Below are 8,517 nucleotides of genomic sequence, written 5' to 3'. Positions count from 1 at the left end.
CGATATTTTTGAAATCGGAAAAACTTAGAAAAAATCGCTATTAACCCATGATGCAATTAACTAGGTAAAACAACCAGAAAATTTATTAAATTTTGAGAGTAAATAAATATAGGATTTCAATTACTTTTTGAATTTACAACATTTTTATTCCATTAAATTCGGTTCTGATTTAAAACAAAAATTTCTCTATTTTTGTTTTGTTTTGAATACTATTACGTGGGTTAAATACTTAAATATGTGTTGAATGGTGAACTTGAGTTCCTCAATAACTAGATTAAATCTCGTTATTTCATGGTCGTCATTTTGCCAATTAAATTTCATCTTACGGTTATTGTGCAGAGTAACCTTTTTTTTTCTTTTTTTCCGAGAAAACAAAAAAAAACTCAAATCTCATACACAAAGCAATCAAGCAAAACAAATTCAAAATAAAAAGACAGTGTACCCAAAACACACACAACAATCAAAAGCTCCAAAGATTGAACAAGAAAGTTGTAGAAGCCTATATAGTTCAACTTTAATTTATATTCATTTGTCTAATATGCTCAAGTAGATCACGACTTGTAATACTTCGTACTGATAGCCCATAGTTATTGGCCTCCTCTTGAGATAGTCTAACATTATGTGGAGGTTCCATGAGTATCTTCACATTCTTACAACTCTTCTCAACCATTTTCAAAGCCTTTTGAGATATTTCAATAGAGTTGCTGATATCGAGCTCTCTAAGCTTAGGGCAGTTCTCAGCGATCTTCGCTATAGATGCATCCGTAACGCTTAAGCAGCTCTTAATCCAAATAACCTCCAGGTTAGGGCATCTGCCCATGTAAACCCATACAACTTGTGAGTTGTGACTATAAATCAAATTTAATTTTGTAAAACGTAATACAATTTAATTTGTTTTGTCTTAATATGATAGCATTAACCTAAACCTCGGTAAATATTAACATTCACATAATATAAAGTTTTCTAAATTCAACTCCAAGTTGATTATATCAGAAAAATATACTAAACCACGAAACTACTATCAAAGATGATCTAAAGAGTATTTTTCCATTCACACACACACACACATTTAAACGTTTTGGGCTTCAAGAACTTGATTGGGACGTACCTCTCAGCAGCGTATGACACAGATAGATCGGAACAATGCCTGACACGAATCTCCTTGAGACCGCCTTGGCTTCGATCCACAACACACCGGAGAAAGGAGTCGACCTTTTGCTCGAAATCGTAACTATACCAAAGATTCGATCTCCGATTAGACTGAAACCAAGTTTCGAGATCGAAGACCGAATTAAGCGAAGGGTCGTCACAAGCGTCCATCCAAGGCTTACATACGAGCATAGGTCCTATCCAACGGTTTTCCAGACTTAACCGCGTGAATATGTCGATGAGACATTCCTTATTCAACTCAGCCCAGTCACAGCCGAGCCCTGATCCCATCTCTTCTACTATCTTTCCTTCAGCATCCTTGTCGTTCATCATCAGATGAGCTGCGTTCATGTGTTTGATTATTCTTCACCCCCTACTACTCTTTAAGATGGACTAAAGTTGCATCAAAATCTACCAAGTAAAAACGCCACAAGTGTCCTCATTCCATTCGCCAACCATTTTATTAATCTTATAAATAAACTGTCCTTTTCTTTTGCCCGACATATCTTTATTGTTCCTATCTTCATCCCGTCACGACGTTCCCCTTTTTGATTACTTTATGAAGGGTCTTTTTATTTATTTATAATCTATAAATCATGTATTTTGCAAATTGCAGTATTCTATTCAATGATTTTGTTACTACGAAAAAAAATTAAAATGTGAGAAAAAAGCAAATAGATGATTTGTTGACGATAGTGAGGGTTCTTGGATGAAACTCTAAAAGATCCAGTCAATGCAGTTAACACGTTTTCAACATTTAAAAAGTCTTCCAAAAAATGCCATCTCAAATTATAAACTCATGTATGTTGTGAAAGTAGAGAAACTCGAAAAATGTTTTACTTTTATATTATTAATGATTCATTCGAATAAATATATTATATAGTAAATGATAAAGCCCTAAGTACAATGAAATTCTTAAACCGACTTAGAATAAGAGAAGGTGGCCAATGGGCCTTATGGACTTAGACATATGAATGGGCCGGTTATGGAGATCCACTCCAAATGATTTACAACACTCCCCCTTGGATGACATAACCGTGCAAATGCTAAGAGATCACCGTAATATGCTTGGGGACGCTGCATCATTAAAACCTTACCAGGAAAACCCATTGGGACAAAACCATGGTGAGGAAAAAGAGTGCAGCACGTATTACTCCCTCTGTTCTAAGCATCACTAAAAGTTCTTAAGTCTCCGCATTCCAATCTGGTGCGCGAGCTTCTTGAATGTCGATATCGGTAATGACTTGGTGAAGTGATCGGCTGAATTGTCGCAAGATGGAACTTGCACCACTTGAACTTAGCCGGTTTGAGACCTAGCATTATGTGGATCTGATAAATAACCTGCATCAGCAAAACCAACTAAACCTTCTTTGTTATAGTTAGTATAAAATAAACCCAAATCCAACGTTCCTTGTAGGTAACGCAACACATGTTCGATACCGTTCCATTGCCTTTGGGTCGGACAAGAACTAAATCTTGCTAGGAGGTTCACGGCTAAACTAATGTCTGGTCTAGTGTGGCTAGCCAAGAACATTAACGCTCCTATAGCACTGAGGTATGACACTTCCGGACCGAGAATCTCTTCATCGTCCTTCTTTGGACCGAATGGATAACTGTCCAAATTAAGGCTTCTCACAACCATTGGGCTAGGCAATGGGTGAGTTTGGTCCATATTAAATTTCTTGAGTACCTTTTCAGTATATGTCATTTGATGCACAAGGATTCCATCATTTATGTACTCAAGTTGCAATCCCAAACAGAACTTAATTTTACCTAGGTCTTTCATTTCAAACTCTTTCTTGAGATATTCAACTGTTTGCGTGATTTCTCCAGAGGTTCCTAGGATATTCAAATCATCCACATATACTGCTATAATTACAAATCCTTTGTTTGCAAACTTCTTTATAAAAATACATGGACTGATGGGATCATTCTTATAGCCCTCTTTGGCTAGGTACTCACGCAATCTATTGTACCACATACGCCCACTTTGTTTCAGTCCATAAAGGGATTTGTTTAGCCTTATGCAGTATTGTTCTCGAGAACCACTCTTATCTTTGAGCTCAATACCCTCTGGTAATCTCATATATATTTCATTATCCAGTGGACCATATAAATATGCGGTCACTACATCCATTAGCCGCAAGTCAAGTTTTTCTCTTATAGCCAGACTTATTAAAAATCTAAAAGTCAATGCATCCATCACAGGGGAGTATGTCTCCTCATAATCTATTACTGGTCTTTGAGAGAATCCTTGTGCTACAAGCCGTGCCTTATATCTCACGATTTCATTATTCTCATTTCTCTTTCTTACAAAGACCCATTTCTGTCCAACTGGCTTTATATCGAATGGTGTCCTTAAGATCGGAACAAACACATTCCTTTTCTTTAATGAATTCAACTCCACGTCAGTGGCTTCTTTCCATTTTAACCAATCTGGTCTTTGAGTGCACTCTAATATGGACGTGGGTTCATGATCCTCATTTATTTCAAGTGCTACCTTGTATGCAAATATTTCATCGATGTCGACATCTTTTCGGTTCCATTGAATTCCAGACATGATATAATTTATTGAGATCTCATTATTATCAGTACCTTTAGGACCTTGAGGTTCAGCGTCCCAAACCTCATTCGGTACCTTAGGATTTGTCGCGGCCATGTCTATGGTTTCTTTAACCTCGGTTTTATTTGCATCTTTCTTAGATTTTCGAGGGTTCTTATCTTTGGAACCTATTGTTCTACCATGTTTCAAACGTGCCTTAGAATCTGTAGAAAGTTGATTGTGTTCCTTTTGAACATCAATACGTACTGGTGCATTACAAGCTGGTATGTACGATTTCATAACTCTCTTTGGGTCAGCAAAGGAATCTGACAATTGATTAGCTAGCTTTTGTAAATGTATAATCTTTTGGACCTCTGCCTCACATGCTAGAGTCCGAGGATCTTGCCAATTTAAGGATGTTTGATTCCATGATATTTCTTTGACCAGCTTGTTTATCTCTCCACCCAACATAGGAAATTCAGATTCAGCAAACTGACAATCCGCGTATCTAGCCTTAAATAAATCACCCGTAGTTGGCTCTAGATACTTACTAATGGTGGGAGAATCATATCCAACATATATTCCCATCCCCCTTTGAGGTCCCATCTTTGTTCTCTGTGGTGGAGCAATAGGTACATAAACGGCACACCCAAATGTCTTTAGATGGGATATGTCTGGCTCATGACCCGTTAGTAATTGGGATGACAAATATTTATGCTCACTAGATGGCCTGATGCGTATAAGCTCTGATGCATGTAATACTGCGTGTCCCCAAGCCGACACAGGAAGCTTCGACCTCATGAGTAATGGTCGAGCAATCAATTGAATTTGTTTAATGAAGGATTCAGCTAATCCATTCTGTGTATGTACATGTACCACAGGATGTTCCACACTTACCCCCATGGACATACAATAATCATTAAACGCTTGGGATGTAAATTCACCAGCATTATCTAGACGTATAGTCTTAAGTGAAAAATCTCTTTAGTTACTTTAACTGGTGATGGCCTTATAATGAGTTTCCCTTGTGTACATTCTACACACGTGAGATTTTTAGGGATAACTCGTCTCTCTTTAAGATTGTGCCCATTTGAATTTAATATCAGCTTACACATCATGTTAGAACCCGGATGGCCAAGTCGATCATGCCATAAAGTGGATTGTTCATTGAACATCTTGTTCATTGCCATATTAGCTTCTATCATATCAATTTTAGCATGGTAAAGACCAGTAGATAATGCGGGTATAGTCTCTAGGATTTTCTTAGATCCTTGGGTGATTTCAGTAATATATAAGATCTCTAAGTTTCCTTCACCCTTAGTTTCAACATGGAAACCATTCAAACGAATATCTTTGAAACTCAATAAGCTGGGTGAATATAAAGCATCACTTATTTCAAGATGTTTGCCTGGCCATAGCCTTCAATTAAACTTGCTATACCCGCTATTGTGCTAATATTGGCATTTTTCAAAATGAGATTTTGCAAAATATCTCTTATCATTTAAAATTGTGTTGCTTAATCCACTATCCACCACAATTATATTCTTGTCCTCAACCATTTCTCAATATGGACAAGAATTATGTTTTAGACATAAAAGAATAAAACAAACAAAAATATATTGAAGGAAATAAAATAATTGAATTTAAACTAAAATCATAATCCAATAAAATTCAAAGCATGAAACATGGAAATCAAATCAAGACAATATTTTAAATTTAATTATCCTCTCATAGACAATCCGAAGTCTCATAATCCAATTGGTCATCATTCTCATGGTCGAAATCTCCTTCACCATCAAGATGAACCAGATTAGCTTATGGATTCTTTTTTCAAATTCTCTTGATAGAGATCAACAAAATGATTAGGTGTTCTGCATGTCTTTACCCAATGATTCTCCATACCACATCTATGGCAAATGGATTTGGTCTTATGTTGCGGTTTGAAAATTCCGCAGCCTCTACCTCGACCACGACCGCAGTTTGATCGATTCTCACGGCCATGACCATCATAATTATTTCCATGGTAATTGCCACGACCACCACGTCCTCTTTCACCACGGCCACGGCCGTGATACTTGCTTATATGGACGTAGTTAGACTCTTTAATCTCTTTAGGCTCTTTCTTGGTTATATCAACCTTGTGAGCTTCTGATAATGGAGCAATACCAGGAGGTCTCATTGCACTGTTCATTAGTAATAACTCATTGTTCTGCTCATTGCACTGTTCATTAGTAATAACTCATTGTTCTGCTCAGCAAGTAGCAAACAAGAGATTAGACTTGCATATGGCCTTGGCACGGACTGTTTCAAGAGCTTCCTCGATTTGATTCAGATAAGTGACTCTATGCCTTCGTTTTTTGTGAGATAAAGCTTCAGCCACTGTAGTATGTAAGCTTATTCCCATATCAACGCATCCCCTTTGATCTGCCATATCAATCAAACATCCAAGTGGCGACCAATGATCATGCCAAAATGAGATACTCCGTACATTCTGAACCTCATAGGGAACAAAACCCGAAACCATAGCGCGGTAGTTTAATAGTTTTTTCCACATCCATGAGCCCACAGCGGGATTACTCTTCAGTGACCAAAATGAACCCTTGGTCATCAGATAAGTCCGGATCCATTTTACCTAGAGGGCATTTGTTGATAAGATTCGCCAAATGAGCTTTAGGCAACTTACTTTGTTAGCCTCCTACAAAGAACGTAGCCCCAGTCCCCCTTCCTCCTTTGGTAAACAGACATCGGTCCAAGCTACTTTAGCTTTTTTTTGTTTAACATGGGTCCAAACCACAGGAAAGCAGAGCATAAACTATCTATCTCCTTGAGACATGCACTCGGTAAACGATACGCAGACATCCCAAAAATTTGTGAGACTATGAATAACTAAGTTAATGAGCTGTAAACGGCCAGCAAAAGAGAGGTGTATTGCTGTTCAGGACCCTATTCTTTCCCTGATGCGCTCCAGCAGTGGTGAGTAGTCGGAGGCTGTCATACGCTTGGTGAGAAGCGGTAGGCCAAGGTAGCGAACCGGGAGGGAACCAGTTGCAAAAGGGAAAGAGCTCAGAATCTGCTCCTTTGCACTGTCTTTAACTCCTGCCATATAGAGAGTTGATTTCTCAAGACTAATATTCAAACCCGAAAACTCTGCAAAGTTGTGAAAAATCTGAAGAATTCCCTCAAGTAAAGTTTGTGTTCCATCTGTAAATACTAACAGATCATCAGCAAAACACAAATGTGTTAACTGGATGTTTTGACACCTAGGGTGATAGCCAATCCTTTTCTCCAATGCAGCCTGATCAATCATAGCAGATAGAACTTGCATACAGATTACAAAGAGATACACGGACAAAGAGCTTCATTCATGTCTTTGATTATTCTTCACCCCCCTACCACTCTTTAAGGATTAAAGTTGTATCAAAATCTACAAAGTAAAACGCCACAAGTGTCTTCATTTTATTCGCCTACCTTTTGATTAATCTTATAAATAATAGGAACAATAAAGATATCTCGGGCAAAAGAAAAAGACAGTTTATTTATAACGACAAGGATGAGAGAAAGATCGGATCAGGGCTCAGCCGTGACTGGGCTGAGTTGAATATGGAATGTCTCATCGACATATTTACGCGGTTAAGTCTTGAAAACCGTTGGACAGGACCTATGCTCATATGTAACCCTTGGATGGAAGCTTGTGTCGACCTATTGCTTAATTCGGTCTTCGATCTCGAAACTTAGTTTGAGTCAAATCGTAGATCGAATCTTTGGTATAGTTTCGATTTCGAGCAAAAAGTCGACTACATACCCTCGTAATCCGGCTCGAACACCTCAGATTTTGACTCCTCAGACTCAGTATCCCGTGGGGAATATTGATGTATTGTATGGTTAAGTAGTTCATAATATCTCAAATTTGAAGCCTCTCATTAGCAATCAGACTAGATGATCTAATTTTTGTTATTTATTATATTTACTTAATTTCAGGTTCATGGATTATGCCTTGACGACTATAAAGGAGTAAAGATTGCAGATGTTGATGCTCTCATAATTATTTATTTTGGTGGTATCCCATAATTCGTCTCTTCCTTGAAGCCTGAAGCGTTAACATCGAACATTTTTTTACATGTTTGGTGGTTTCTTACCTTCTTTTAAGGTAAAAACTATTGTGGCCCTCCAATAAGTCAATAATTAGACATTTTTTTACATGTTTTCCATTGCTCCTATTGTTTTTAATTGCTTTAAAATAAATAATTTATATTAAAAATTAAACAAGTTTGAGAGCCAAGTATGGTGTAAATCTCAAAACTAAACCACCTATGACATTTTCCGCAACACATTACCATGATGCGTCTTTGCCTTTTTTAAAAAAGTTTGTCAAGGCTAAAGTGATGAATTTGATATGATCTCAGTTTATGCATCAAAATAGTAAGTAATATTTACCAAAAAAAAAAATTAGTACGTACACTACAAGAAAACAAGCTGTTTGTGACCATCAAAAGCGTCACAAAACCGTCACAAAATCACTGTTTAAGACCAATTAGTGACTAATTTACACGGTCGTTAAAATTTGGTCACAAATTTAAAGAGTAGAAAAATAGTCGCTAATTTATGACTGTTTAGTAAGACTAATAAAGCGTCGTACATTAGGACTACATTATAACCGAGTATTGTAGCCATATTTAGAGACTAAGTTGTGACACAAAACTTAGCCACTATTTTGTGACCGAATAATTAGCCATTATTTTGTGACGTTTCAAAGTTAATTAGTAAAAAAAACAAAAATAATTTATTTTGTTTTTTTTTTATGTTTTTTTCCTTACACCATTTTTAAT

The 8,517-nt window shown here is 37.0% G+C and overlaps 1 protein-coding gene across 1 annotated transcript; it reads right to left on the bottom strand.

Moving 5' to 3' along the window:
- Positions 1–393: 393 nt before the first annotated feature.
- On the bottom strand, positions 394–1,595 carry LOC104767247 (putative F-box/LRR-repeat protein 19). Its single transcript, XM_010491296.3, has 2 exons — positions 1,109–1,595; positions 394–812 (listed from the first exon to the last, which is right to left on the bottom strand). The coding sequence occupies exons 1-2, from the start codon at positions 1,498–1,500 to the stop codon at positions 515–517; spliced, it is 690 nt and encodes a 229-aa protein (XP_010489598.2). The 5' UTR covers positions 1,501–1,595; the 3' UTR covers positions 394–514.
- Positions 1,596–8,517: the final 6,922 nt, after the last annotated feature.

The sequence above is a fragment of the Camelina sativa genome, chromosome 19 (genome assembly GCF_030686135.1).
Source record: "Camelina sativa cultivar CO46 ecotype springtype chromosome 19, ASM3068613v1".
NCBI lineage: Eukaryota > Viridiplantae > Streptophyta > Magnoliopsida > Brassicales > Brassicaceae > Camelina > Camelina sativa.
Note: the sequence above shows the minus strand (reverse complement) of the source record. Positions and strands in the feature narration are given on the sequence as shown.

Coding starts and splice junctions, on each gene's coding strand:
- LOC104767247 (XM_010491296.3), bottom strand. CDS start 1,500: ATGAACGCAGCTCATCTGATGATGAACGACAAGGATGCTGAAGGAAAG. Junction 813..1,108: donor GTGTCATACGCTGCTGAGAG/GTACGTCCCAAT, acceptor TTACATGGGCAG/ATGCCCTAACCTGGAGGTTA.